This window comes from Mugil cephalus, chromosome 20 (genome assembly GCF_022458985.1).
Source record: "Mugil cephalus isolate CIBA_MC_2020 chromosome 20, CIBA_Mcephalus_1.1, whole genome shotgun sequence".
NCBI lineage: Eukaryota > Metazoa > Chordata > Actinopteri > Mugiliformes > Mugilidae > Mugil > Mugil cephalus.
Genome location: NC_061789.1, coordinates 1,937,698 through 1,953,100, shown reverse-complemented (window position 1 = coordinate 1,953,100; position 15,403 = coordinate 1,937,698). Strand labels below are relative to the sequence as shown.

At 37.9% G+C, this 15,403-nt stretch overlaps 1 protein-coding gene across 1 annotated transcript in view; it reads right to left on the bottom strand.

The window, feature by feature from the left end:
• LOC124997821 overlaps positions 1-3,302 on the bottom strand; it is a 284,917-nt gene extending 281,615 nt beyond the window's left edge. The window contains exons 1-2 of the mRNA XM_047571828.1: positions 3,258-3,302; positions 474-537 (exon numbers count right to left, since the gene is read on the bottom strand). Of these exons, the coding sequence (XP_047427784.1) occupies positions 474-537; positions 3,258-3,302 (109 nt within the window). The remainder of the gene's footprint in view (positions 1-473; positions 538-3,257) is intronic.
• Between the last annotated feature and the right edge of the window lie 12,101 nt (positions 3,303-15,403).

The following is a 15,403-nucleotide window of genomic DNA, read 5'->3' as shown; positions in this document are numbered from 1 at the left end:
ATTTTTTAGTCAAGGTTGAGTTGTTTCAGTGAAACACGTACCGTTTCTTTAACTTCCTCTAAAGGAAATATACCACACCACATTTTATTTCTAATTTTAGTTTTACTGCGACAGTTTACACTGTTACATTGTACTGTAGTTATGACCCATATTTATGTCATTTATACGGTATAAATACCAGATGTAATGCAAAAATATACACAAGCATGTAGATTTTCATCTTCAGGTCGGTAACATTAACATTAATACTACATCAAACACCGTCCTGAATTAATTGATAATAATTTAGAAGAATATTTTCTAATTATTTTAAAGAAACTGCCGCATTAAAAACATCTGGTCAGCTCTGCTTCATCTGCTCTGTCAGTTTAAATTTAAAGAACATATGAACTGAACTGTTTTTCCTCAATAAACACAATTTAAAATAAAATCTAAATAAATCTCTGCAGATATTAAGTTTAAATGTGACTTACCTGAAGTTACTGTGACTGTCGTTCCTTTACCCCAGTAGTCGAAATAAGCAGCAGTATCACAGTGCTACGTCCCCATTCACTGGCTGAACAAAAACCTGGAGCACCTGGAAAAACAAGTAAAAACCCTGAGAAATGTTTGAAATCAACATAAATCCTGCTCAGTGTGATACTGTGGTGTCACCCTGTGAGGTTAAGTTTTGTTCAGATTTTTTATCATGAGTCTAATCTAAGATTTACAGGCAGATAATATTTCTATTTGTACACAGACTTTAACATGAAACTATTAATTAATTAACTTTTAAATATAAAACTAGCTCATTTAAATAATCTAAACATATTAGTTACCTGATTCTCCAGCAAGAAACCTCTTCTTTCTCGTTTTAAAATAAAACGTAGAGATGAGAGAGATGTTTTGTTCTTGTAGGTTTTTGTACGGGTGTATATCTCAGTGCACCCCAGCTATCACTCCAGCTATAACTCACTCTGTGAAAAACCCTCATACAAAAACCACACACAGTTTCCTGGAGAGGAGAGGAAGGAAACCTCAACTGTCATCTGTTGTAAGAAATTAACAACTTCTAATCAACAAATTATGCTTGAAATTGCAGATTTGGACAAATTTGCATGACACATTTTTTCACATTTTCTCTATTTTTAAAAAGGCATTGAAATTCAGTCATCATTATCAGTGTCCGTCTGTCTCAGACTCACACAGTTTCTGAAAATAAAAGTCAAGAGATGTGGAAACACTTTAAGACAAATAATTTCTCATTGAGAAATATCTGTCTTTATTAACCATGTCCAATTTTGCGAGTATTATTTTTCTGGAAATATCTGGGGATTTTAATTCAATTGATTTTGTTCTAAACTTCTATTACATAAACACAAACTTAACCCTCCTATTATCCTTTGGATCAATGTGACCCCATGCAATGTTTAACATCTCTAAATATATGATTAACATTTTTGTTGCTTCATATTTCATGACATGTTCTTATTCTTGATAATAGTTGTAATGATGATTTTTCAACTTAAATTAGTGATGGTTGATGGTAATCTGCATATAAATATAAAATACCTGACACATATACTTAAACAGTCAAAAAACAGTAAAAACAGTCAATAATCAAAATTGATTGAACTTTTGTAGGTGCAGAGAAAACCGAGAAAACAGAGTAGCATATATATATATATATATATATATATATATATATATATATATATATATATACACACACATATATATATATCGTGATAATATTGGTATTGCAAAATTTTTTGTCCACAATAATTAAAGTGAAAATCTGATATCGCGACAGCCCTATTATGCACATACTGACAAGCCTGTACGTTACTGGGAAAACATCAGATGAGGACAAAATGCACTGTTTTTCTACATATGGTACTGGCAAATTGAAGGGAGTATGGATGGAAAAATGTACAGAGACATTCTTGAGAAAAATCTCTGACCACTGCCACGAGGATGGACATTTCTGCAAGACAATGATCCCAAACACAGAGCCAAGGAAACTCTTAACTGGCTTCAGAGAAAATCTATGGAAGGAACTAAACATCAGAGTTCGTAGAAGAGGCCCACGGAACCTTCAAGATTTAAAGACTGTGGAAGAATGGGCCAAACCTGAGCCTGAGCAATGCACACGACTTGTTTCTTCTCACAGGATGCATCTTGAAGCTTCATTACCAACAAAGGCTTTTGTACAAAGTATTAAATATCAGTGGGTGTGTTCAGTACTTTTTTCCTGAGTCATTTCACATTATTACACATAACTTAATTTCTGATCTTTTTTGTCTTGGTTTCTTTCTATGTATGACTTATTTGAGTTGTTACCAACACCTGGTGACAATTTCATGTCCATAGCACCTTTAGAAATAAGTTAACTGTGAAAACTTCTGATGAGTTCAATCCAGCTGTATCCTGTGTAGCCCTTTACACACGTACAACGGGAAGGCCACAGAGTCCAGACCTTAACCCCTTTGAGAATCTTTGGGATGTGCAGTGGTCGGAGTCTGTCATCGTCAATACAAGATTTGGTGAAAAATTAATGCAACTCTTGATGAAAATAAATAAGGTGACATTGCAGAAGCTACTTATTGAAACAATGCCACACTGAATACGTAATCAAAGCTAAAGGCGGTCCAATCAAATATACAGTATGTGACACTTTGGTTTTGTCTGGACAGTGTATAATCATCTAGGTTAATTGTGACTGATGCATTTAACATTTGAATCCTACTGCAAATAGTAAGAAATCATTTTCTAAAATGAACACAGTCTACCTGGAAGTGGTAGCTATGATCTTTCAGCAATTTAAATTTGTGTCTGTATAGTTCCTGGGTTAGCATTTATTCATTTAAATTACATCTGTGGAAATGGCCTTAACAACCTCACCTGGACGGAGGTCCCTTTGAACACATAAGTCACATTTGGGTCACAACATGAAACACATGTACTCAGATTCCATACTAGACACACTCTGAAAAGCATTTTATGAGATTGTCCTCATATGAAACAAACAGTCCAGGTGAGGAATGAGCTATGGAGGATAAAAAAAAATGGAAGGCTACTGGCCCCGATGGCATCAGCTCCAGACTTCTCAAGGACTGTGCAACACAACTCTCCAGGGTTTTCTGCACATCTTCAACTTGAGACTCAGTCTGGAGAGAGTCTTGCTTCTGGGGAAGACATCTTGTGTGGCCCCCATTCCCAAGTCTGCACATCCCAGCGAGCTAAATCAATTCCAGCCAGTAGTCCTAACCTCTCACCTGATGAATACCATGGGGTAGTTCATCCTGGGTCTCCTCTGTCATCTAGTGCACAACAACATGGACTCAATGCAGTTTGCCTATTGACCAGACGTAGGAGTGGAATACACTGTCATCTACCTGCTGCACAGACTGGACACACAACACAAACAAGAAGGGTCACTCATTGGCATAATGCATTCCCTAGCCCCTTACCCTAACCCTAACCATCGAGAGTAATAGTACGTCGGCTGGCTCAGCTGGAACTTTAACTTTGACTACATCATCTCTACAAGCCACATTCAGTGATTTGAAATCGCAATTGTAGCTTTGACCAAACATGAAATTTCATCGTCCTATCAGCGACACACAGACACAACAGTCCTTTGCTCTTTTCTGACTGAGGCTGACAAATGTTGTTGATTTTCAATGTTCCTGAATGTGTGATACAGTAATGCTGCTAGAATTAGACTTCAAATTCTCACTGACAACTGAAAACAAAGCTGTTGCTACTTTAATCTCCAAATCAAATTTTATGATACAAGACAAGAAAAGACCAGATAAAATTTCAAAAGAAAGACGAAAGTGTTAGTGGAGGTTAAATTAGGAAGTAGTTTTTGTATGACTCTCCTATTTCTGTCTCTCTCTTCACTCTCTCACTTTCACCAACTAGAATTTAATGTTATTACTAATTTATAAATTAATGCAAAATACGTCTTGTCTCTAAAAAAAAATATATATTTTATATATAAAAGTTTTATCATAAAGTTTCACAAGAAAAACAAAGTTAACAAAATTCTATCGGTGAATGTAACCCTTAAGAGTTTTACATTTACAAAAAATGTATTAAATTAATTACAAAAAAAAAAAAAAAACTATCAAGTTAATTTTCAGTGCTGGAGGTTTTTGTACAGCTGCTCAACCAACTTCAGTCACTGTGTCTCGAGCACAATAATAAACAGCAGAATCTTCAGTCTTCAGACTGTTCATCTGCAGAAACACCTGTTCTCTGCTGTTGTCTCTGGAGATGGTGAACCGGCCTTGAACTGACTGAGAGTAGTAGATGGAAGCACTGTCATATCTAATAGTAGCAACCCACTCCAGTCCTTTTCCAGGAGCCTGTCTGATCCAGCCCATATCGTAGCTGCTGAATGTGAATCCAGTCCAGATGCTGTACAGGTCAGTCTGTGAGACTCTCCAGGTCTTTTAACCACTGGTTCAGACTCTGTTATGGTCCAACCTTCAGCACCACTCCAAACAAACAGAGCAACCACCAAGAGTGTCAGCTTTCTGTCAGCCATGTTGACAGTGTGATTAGTAGGTTTTCAACTCCCCTTTAAATATGATGTCAACTGGAGCCCTGTGAGAATTTGGTTACAGTCAGCTCCTCCTACATCACTCCATCTATTAAAGTCACATTCAAGGCAATGAACTCATAATTTGACTTTTGACCACATATTGAATTTTATTGTCCTCTCAGAGACACACCAGTCCTATATTTGGTAAAAAAAAATACTTACTCATGTCAGGAAGTTAATCCTCTCTGATCTGTGTATATCATTAAAACTACAACCATGGGTATTTTATTAATTACAAAATGTCACTCTTGGTTTAGTTCAGGTACACACTAGTCACTATAAGGATAATATGTGTTTACAGCTAAATTTAATTATATACATTTATATAACTTTTTTCTGTCATCTCACAAAGTCACACCAATGCTTTAAAGTTATTATTGACTATGGAGATCTCACATTTTTAATCAGCCACAGTCATGTTTTATATAACTCTTTCTATAACTCTCATATCATATCTAATTTAAAACTAATATATTGATTTAGTATGAAACAGTGGTTTGGTCATTAATAAAGTTCTGTTACTGTATGTGATGTAAAAACATATAAATAAAATGTGAATATAAAATTATGGGAATAATTGCTATTTCAGTATTCACACGATACAAAATACTATAAAATGGGCATTACTGATGCTTTAAATGTAAACCATACAGATATCTATTGTGGATATATGTTTAGTGGAAAAACCATCTGTCTCTGAGTCACATTGCTGTTTGTTGTCTCCACTGTCTTCAGTCTCTGTGACTCTCCAGCACAGAAGTAAACAGCAGAATCTTCTACTGTCAGTGTCTGGACCTCGAGGTACTGAGTGCTGCTGGACACATCCTGAGTAAAACTGAATCTACTTTGAAAGGAGCTGGCATATGAAGGAGAATTAAAATGTGGGTTTATACGTCCAATCAACTCCAGAGCTTTCCCTGTGTGAAGAAAGTTGCTTGTCATGCTGTAACCAGATATGACACATGACATCTTCACTGTCTCTCCAGGTCTCTTCACCTCAGAGGGAGACTGGTCCAGTTTGATCTCACTCCAAACTCCTGGAAACAAAGAACTTGTGATCATCATCCATCACTCTGTGATATTAACAGAAAAAGTCTTCAGTGTTTTAGAGCAGAAATTATTTTCTTACCGTGAACACTAACTATAAAGAACAAACTCCAGGAAAGTATATTTTCCATATTTGAACTCTTTATGATCAGAGTGTTTGTCAGATTTAATAAAAGTCTCCAAACTGCTCTGTCACAAATGACATGAGAGTTCCAGATGATGTGTTTATAAAGGAGCAAAACTTTGCATAGAGCTCCCTCTACAGGTTTAAAAAGGAACATACAGCAGTTCAAAGCTCTGCTCCACCTCACTGCCTGGAAGCTGATTGTGGAGCAGATGAGAGCATGAAATAATATAAACCATCTGTCCTCAGCCCTACTCATAATACTCTGCTGAGTTCAACAAACTGTGTTTATACAGAAGCCTCTGTTCTCAGACAAATGTTTCAGCAAGTCAAACATTATTTCCTCAAGTCTCTCAAACCATCTTACACAGTACCACATTTCCAGCAGTGATTCACTCTCCATTCAGTCTCTGCAGAATGAAAGGAGCAAAGATGATCACCAGTCTTCAGACTGGAAATGAAACACAACAAAAGGTGTTGATCATTTAGTGGTTTTCACTTTAAGAGACAAGTTTTATTAAGCTCTGAAGCTCCTCAGCTAAAAAAGAAGCAACATGTGTTCATTTAGAGATAATTTACACATTTAAAGGTGCAACTCTTCACACATCATTTCTCAGATGCATTTAGTAGATAGCTGATATCAACTGGAGCCCTGTGAGGATTTGGTTACAGTCAGCTCCTCCTACATCGCTGCATTTATTAAAGTCACATTCAAGGTTCTCTTGAGCTACAGCTTCATTTTTCTTAAACCTCTCTTGTTTTTGGGGTCAACGTGAACCCAAATATTGTTATATTTATAAATATTTATGAAATATTTTTTGCTTCACATTTTATGAATTTTCCTGATTTAATGGGGACAACAGGATAAACATAAAATTAAAATGACAGTATGACTATTTAGTGAAGAACTAAACATAAATTACCTGACACATGAACTGATGTACCAATTTTAATTATAATCATTTTCTGAAAGATTAAATTATTGGGGTCAAATTGACACCACAGAATGAATATGTTCATAAAGGTAAAGTAACAGGACAGTTAAGTATTAATTCATAAGGGTATGCCCCAAAAAATATATGAATATTAACAAAAGGAATTAAAATGGGCTATTTCTCTGAGTGCCAGGGTCCTTGATGAATACTGTAGGTTTTTGTACAGCTGCTCAACCAACTTCACTGTGAGTCTCTAGCACAGTAATATACAGCAGAATCTTCAGTCTTCAGACTGTTCATCTGCAGAAACAGCTGTTCTCTTCTGTTGTCTCTGGAGATGGTGAACCGGCCTCGAACTGACTGAGAGTAGAATTTGCTGCTACCACTGGGTTGGCTGATAAATGAGGATAAATGAGCTCCTTTTCCAGGAGCCTGTCTGACCCAAACCAGCCAGTAGCTGCTGAATGTGAATCCAGATCCTGTACAGGTCAGTGTGTGGGATTCTCCAGGTCTTTTAACCACTGGTTCAGATTCTGTCAGAGTCTGACCATCAACACCTGTCAAGAGAATAAAAAGCATCAAGGTAAATAAGCTGCTGGCTCAAATCAAAGCTATGTAACATGAAGATGAGTGAAAGTGTTGACCTGCCCAGCAGATAGTTAAAAGCAGCAGTCCTGTCCTACAGTCCATCATGTTAAACTGTGTGTCCACTGTTCTCTGTCATCCTCTCTGCAGTCAGATAAGTAGAGGTGGAAGACATCTTTGTTTTACATTGACTCCTCCTTTCAGGAAAGAAAGTTTGGATCCACCATTGAGTCTGGCTGGATGCGATTAATACTGTACACACCAGTGGAAACAGAAATCTATCTATCTATCTATCTATCTATCTATCTATCTATCTATCTATCTATCTATCTATCTATCTATCTATCTATCTATCTATCTATCTATCTATCTATCTATCTATCTATCTATCTATCTATCTATATCTATCTATCTATCTATCTATCTACCACTTGAAAAATCCAAGGACATTATCCTCACATATCCACCCAGTACATCCAAATGTGCCTGACCCAGTGTAGCATGTAGAGGACCGCATCATCCACTCCTAGATGTTCCTGGTATGCAAACTGCAGGGGGTCCAGCGCATGTTCCATCTGTGCTCTTAGGAAACGGAGAAACAGCCTCTCTGGTGTCTTCATAATATGTGACGTGAGTGTTATTGGGAGGTCTGTAGTCGTTGATAACGGCTGGTCGCCCAACCTTGGGAACTAGGACCAGACAGGATGTTTTCCACAGCACCGGGACCCTGCCAGTTTGTAGACTCACATTTAAGATCCTCTGGAGCGTCCCAGCCAGCTGTGCAAGCCAACCTGTTGCGTAGCTGTTATCAGTCAAAGAATAACCAGAGACCTGACAGGTGATGGTCAAAGACCAGACTGCACAACCATTGAGTCTGGCTGGATGAGATCAATACTGTACACACCTGTGGAAACAGAAAACAACATTATCTCCATCATTCATCTGACTAGTCAGTGTTTCTAATGTGTTTCTTAGTGTGAATCCACTGAAAGCTGCTCACAGGATCCAGCTGCCAGCAGCAGCAGCAGCAGAGCTACAGAGAACATGGTTGATGTTGGAGAGGATCTGATGGGAGCTTCTCTTCTTCTGCTGCAGCTGACAGCATGATATCAAGTCTTTATAGGAGACTGGGAGGAAGGTCACTTTGCATAAAGGAAACAGACACATTAGAAAAGAAGGATGGACTATACCACTTGGATTTATGTTGTCTGATGAAGCATGACACATAAAGGATGATTCAGATTCAGAGAACTATTTTTCATCCTAAAGGGAAATTCAAGCTATTTTTTGCCCTCACAGACAACCCATTGAACCAGCAAATGAAGGAAAAGGTCAAAGTTACATAAAATAGTATCACAAACATTAAAATAACCTTATATCCTCATTAGATGTATTTCACCAAGGTAGTTGTAAAAATGGATTGATGATGCTATCCTCCTGGCATGTTGCCTTACACTCTTGAGATGGAAGACACGATGTAGAAACTTGAAAAAAAATCTGACGGGATGCTGAAAATATTGACAAAGTCTCTACACAGGTGGGGGAATGATATGGCCTTGCCTGAACATGCTGCCTCTGTGAGATTAGTAATATTGGTCTTGATGTTTATTTATTAATTTATTCCTCTCTACCTTTATTACTGTGTAGGCGCTGCAAACACATCTGGTGGAAGTCTGGGGTTAGAGAGCTGTCTGTATTCCTCTACCGTTTGCCACATCTCTGTGAGATGGGCTTCTCAGCTGTTGCTTCAGTGAAAACAAAATACAGATCCCAGGCTACCCTCAGGTTTGTCAACAAATTTTGAGAAGATGCGCAGTGGAAAACAGGCTCATTGCAGCCACTAATGCAGGAAAAAATCACTTAGTCACCCGCCTTGACTGATGGATTTGCATTGTTGTTTTGTGTTGCTTTTTTGCACAGATTGCAAAAACAGTGTTTCATTATTTTCTGTAGTTTTGTTACTTGTTAAACTTTTTGTTATTTAGTATCACTGATTTTTGATTTTTTATAAAGTAAAACAATACTTTGTGACAGTAAAAATGTGTAATTTGTCAGGATTTTTGTTGGGGCGATTGGGGCAGGTGGGACTTTGTTCAAAGGGGGAATGATCAAAAAAGCAATGAAGCAATGATCTAACAGAAACTTTTTAGAATCAATAACAGGAGCATAACGAATTCTCCCACGTTGATGTTATCCAAATTCATCAGATGTTCTGAAATGTCTCCTTGAAGCTTGAACTGCATAAACACACAACTCCCAATAAATGATAATGATTCTTCCTACTGACTTGATAAATTATGTTTAATATGTTACTGCAATTTGCAAGTTTCTTGATATTGTTATTCTCAGCAACTGGACCAGTTTTATATTTGGAATATTATGGATAAATGTTCACTTACAGTTCATGTGTCATCAAAAACTGCTGTAAAATGTAATTTTTATCCATTTGTTCTCTGAAAACAACTTGTTATTGGGAACTGCATTAAACAGGAAACAACAAACCACAACCACAGCTGCTCCTTTTCTAGTATGCATAGAGTTCATTCTCTATTGTCTCATTCATATATTTTACTGCCACCTGTAGGCAATCGTGAAATATTTCCCTGATCATTCATGATTCCTAAAAACACAAAGACAACAAATAGAGGAAGTAGTTCTTGTATGACTCTCCTATTTGTCTCTCACTCTGTCTCCTCTGGCACAGTAATATTCAGCATGTTCACCTGGAGATAGACTCTACTGCTGGAGTCATCTCTGGAGATAGTCTACTCTGGACTGATTGGGAATAATATTTAGGATTATTGTAAGCAATCCACTCCAGTCCATTTCCAGAACCTGTCTGACCCAGACCACGAGGTAGCTGTTTAATGAGAATCAAGAGACTGTACAGGTCAGTGTGTGGGATTCTCCAGGTCTTTTAACCACTGGTTCAGAATGTGTCAGAGTCTGACCATCAACACCCGTCAAGAGAATAAAAAGCATCAAGGTAAATAAGCTGCTGACTCAAATCAAAGCTATGTAACATGAAGATGAGTGAAAGTGTTGACCTGCCCAGCAGACAGTTAAAAGCAGCAGTCCTGTCCTACAGTCCATCATGTTAAACTTTGTGCCCACTATTTTCTGTCATCAGTATAAATCATGACCAGCTTGAAAGTTTCATGTCTCTTCATTTGATCTGAGATGCTGATATTGTGATCTATTTGGTAAACCTGGGGAACTGATGGCATCAAGTCATTCCTCTCTGATTTGTTTATGTCATCAACACTACAACCATGTGCAACTGAACAATTCTGAAATGTAGTTTGTTTGAACGTTAAAGAAAATAAATTATTCTGAGCATTTTTAAAGTTTTTTGTATGATCTCACAGTCACAAAAATCTTTGAAATGTATTTTTCAATGTAGAAGTTTCACGTTCGTAATGAGAGAAAATTATAATTAATATAGTTCAGTTTTAACTGATTTTTGTAACTTATATCTCATAGTTTTTGACCACTGAAAGAGTTGTGAATGATGTAATTCAATGATGAAAATAAAACAATGTTAATTATAAAAAATATTGAATAAGTGTTTACAGTGAAATATACAGGAACATATTGTGTAAATATATGTTTATGAGAAAACCAAACTGTCTCTGAGTGACATTGCTGTTTGTTGTCTGTGGAGGTTTTTGTACAGCTGCTCAACCAACTTCAGTCACTGTGACGCTCGAGCACAATAATAAACAGCAGAATCTTCAGTCTTCAGACTGTTCATCTGCAGAATCAGCTGGTTTCTGTTGTTGTCTTTGGAGATGGTGAACCGGCCTTGAACTGACTGAGAGTAGTGTTGGCTACCAATATCAGTAGCAACCCACTCCAGTCCTTTTCCAGGAGCCTGTCTGATCCAGCCCCAATAGTTGTCTCTGAAGTACAGTCCAGATGTTGTACAGGTCAGTCTGTGAGACTCTCCAGGTCTTTTAACCACTGGTTCAGACTCTGTTATGGTCTGACCTTCAGCACCACTCCAAAAAAACAGAGCAACCACCAAGAGTGTCAGCTTTCTGTCAGCCATGTTGACAGTGTGATTAGTAGGTTTTCAACTCCCCTTTAAATATGATGTCAACTGGAGTCCTGTGAGAATTAGGTCACAGTCAGCTCCTCCTACATCACTCCATCTATTAAAGGGTATGAACTCACAATTTGACTTTTGGACAAATTAATTTTTGTTCTCAATGACAGAAACACTAGTCTGTAGTTCTCTTTTTTGTCCCTCACTGGATCACAAATAAAGGATTATCTTATCTTGTTATCTTGACTTACTTCAGTGAAATTAGTCGTGTAAGGGCTCCTCCTCTGGTGACTTCATTTTCCAGGTGTTCAGGCACTGAGAGATTTTCTAGTGAATCTTAAACCATCATGTACCAGTCTCTCACTGAATGATGATGTATCCCCACTATAATGGGCAGTAACAAAGCTCATCTTCACTGTTTCTGTTGAACTTCATATTTTAGATCATCTACTGCCCCCTGGAGGTCCATCATCCATTAAAACTTTTAAGATGCTAAATGACTATGGTGAAAACACTGAACCAAATTTCTTGGACTGTGGAAGCAACTTCAAGTTTAGACTACGATGTGACAAAATCAGGAGCTAAACTTGAGGCAGCACATGTCAGGATGAAAGGTTGGTTTGATAAGCTCATCTAGAGTAGAACATTGTTGCCTGTAGACAAGGTTTTAGTATTTCCTCCCTGGGCCTAGCTTGGAACCTCAATGCACTGGTTAGTGATTACAAACTATCTCTTGTCTACTCCAGGTCATCGATGCAGATCTCGTTTCTCTCACGTCAGTATGTTGAAGTGTACTGTGAAAGGCAACATGTACAACTGAATCCTGGAGCACAAACAGGTGAACTTGATGTGTCCTACGTTGGAGCTGTCCAGTGCTGAAGTGACATCTCCTTGTGTCAGCCTGCCAGTAGAGAGGGGTTCAGAGGAGCCATGTTTTGTTGTTGTTGTTGTTGTTGTTGTTGTTTGTTTGTTTGTTTGTTTGTTTGTTTTAAACAAGTGACAGTAAATTTCCAGTCTCACCTTTAAAAATATCTGACATTTTCAGCTATTAATATGTTAAGATGTTGAGCTTTAATGTTGTTTTGTGTTATCATATATTTTTTTAAACTAGCAGATATTTTTGTCTGGTCTGATTTGTTTTGAACTCTTAGTGGCCCCTTAAAACCATTCAGTCTCCATTATTTGATGCTGAAAAAGACCCAGTTTATTCAGAGAAACAATCTGACTCGTGAAACTTTTTCATACTCCTCTTCATGAACAGGGTTTGACTGCAATCACTTTTTCACATTCACTTATCTTTATTTAGATTTGGTACAAAAGTGGAGGAAGAGTCAGTTTATAGATGGTGAATAGAAAGACAGAAAGATAAAATAAATTGTTTAACATTTTCCTTTTCAAAATGAAAAACTATGGGTGTTTTAGTTTTATCTCCTCACAGTCAAACAAGGATTGTAATTGTTTGAGTTTTTTTTTAATCTGTCAATCAACATAAAAGTTAGTGCTGGAGGTTTTTGTACAGCTACACCTGCTTTCTGTTGTTGTCTCTGGAGATGGTGAACCAGCCTTGAACTGACTGAGAGTAGTATTTGTCGCTACCACTAGGTTGGCTGATAAATGAGATCCACTCCAGTCCTTTTCCAGGAGCCTGTCTGACCCAAACCATCCTGTAGTCACTGAATGTGAATCCAGATCCTGTACAGGTCAGTGTGTGGGATTCTCCAGGTCTTTTAACCACTGGTTCAGATTGTGTCAGAGTCTGACCATCAACACCTGTCAAGAGAACAAAAAGCATCAAGGTAAATAAGTTGCTGACTCAAATCATGATGTGATGCTGAGATCCCACTTAAATAAAATCAAAAAATAATACAACCTAGAATGTCTCATTTTGACCAGACCTGAGTAAGTTAGTTGTGGATGCTAGTGATAGTGGGGTTAGCCCTGGCCTCTTACAGGAGGGGTCTGGTGAGATAGACCATCCAATATATATATATATGAACAGATTGAATCTCAAACCATCATGAACCAACCTCTCACTGACTGATGATCTATCACCACTATAATGGGCAGTAACAAAGCTCATCATCAGCTGCTTGATGTCTTCAATGTTTCTGTTGAACTTCATATTTTAGGTCTTCTACTGCCCCCTGGAGGTTCTAGAGAAAATAAAATAGATGTCTCTCTGCTCACTTTAACCACTGTGAGAATCTGGCATAGTAATACACAGCAGAATCTTCAGTCTTCAGACTGTTCATCTGCAGATACACCTGCTTTCTGCTGTTGTCTCTGGAGATGGTGAACCGGCCTTGAATTGACTGAGAGTAGTAGATGCTGCTACTATCATCTTTTATCTAGGCGATCCACTCCAGTCCTTTTCCAGGTGCCTGTCTGACCCAAGCAGCATCAATATTTCCACTGAACCCTGAATATGTACAGGTCAGTGTGTGGGATTCTCCAGGTCTTTTAACCACTGGTCCAGACTCAGTCAGTGTTTGACCCTCAGTACCTGCAGACACACATCTCATTACCTACTGTCATGTAGATACGTTGTCTTTTTTATCACCATCTGTCTAAAGAAAATGTTTGGTTCTTACCGTCCCAGTTAACAGACAGGAAAAGAAAAACAAGCACAAAGTCAGTAGTGATCATTGTGAAAGCTGTTTGTCTCAGTCCAGTCTACAGTGTCTATGTCAGTGATTTAGTCTTAAACTCTGCAACACATATGTAAAGATGGAAGAGGTCACAGTTTGCATGGACTCCTCCTCCTCTTTGGTCACGCCCCTTTGATGAAATTCTTCTCAAATACAAGACGGAATAAACTAAACAAACACAGCTACACCATCAGCTGGTGTGCTGCAACCTGGTTAACAATGTGGAAATGATTACTACAAGTTTAGCTTTACCTCTCACAAATGATCCCTTTATATACCGTAATAAATAAATAAATAATACAATTTTAACAGCCTAACGAGACAAAATTGTAACCTTAAAAATTGCCCTATCATTAGAGGAATGTGAAGAAGTCAACTCCAGATTACAGGCAGAAGGTTGGTTTAGTTTCCGTCTGTTTCTGTCCTTAACTCAAATTAACTGAAACCAATATCAGCGCATGGTTAGTTGCACAAGCAAGAAGGAAATCTACTCCAGCACATGGATGAGCTAAGAGGCCTGATGGTAGCTGAGTTTCTTAGACTTATTTTATGAACAACCTGGAACTTTTTAAGAAAATAAGTGATCTGCAGTTTAGTCCTGGGTCTCAGTGCTGAGTTATGTCCAGAGCTCTGACTAAAACAGTGCAAATTCAGAATAGCAGCTACTTTTGTTACAAAACTTGACAAAACTTTTTGTTACTTAATGTAGTTTTTGCAGATTCATCCCACAGGTCAGACTGGACCTTGTGGGGGCTGGTTTTACACCTTTAACACCCGTGTCCTGCCTCATCGCAGTCATGAAATGGACAAATGAAGATGGAAAAAATATATTTGTTAACAGTGTTTCAGTTTTAACTTCAGAAAATGCTCCTTCATCTCTCTCTACTCTGCCTCAGCTTTCCTCTCTTTTAATTTCTTTTGTGTCATCCTCTGTTGTTAAACCTAATGAAGCAAAATGGGCCTAAATATGTTGAACTGCTGGGTTGTGCAGACGCATACTGAGTCTAGAAGGAAGTATATGTATGTAAAGGAGCAAAAATGCACAAGGCAAGAAAAGATAAAAGAAGACATGCAAATTTGTTATCTTGTATCATTATTAATAGCTCTGGAGATTATGATAAAATAAATGATGTATATGGTGATAACAGTAATACATGATGTGACATTAAAGTGGTCACTGGTCGACCCACATGACATTTTCAGGATCAACCACATCTGCAAACTACCGGTCTCCTCAGACTGAGTGTGTTGTGCTGACTTCTTCATTTGCTGCATGCAAAACCTTAAGAAAGAACGAGAGACGTCTCGATCAGCTGGCAACAAGGTCTGGGTCAGTCATGCAGGGAGAGGAAACATCTGGAGGAGCAAATAACTTTCTGGCTCATTCAAAACGGCCGAAAATGGAGCAAAATACTCAGGGGG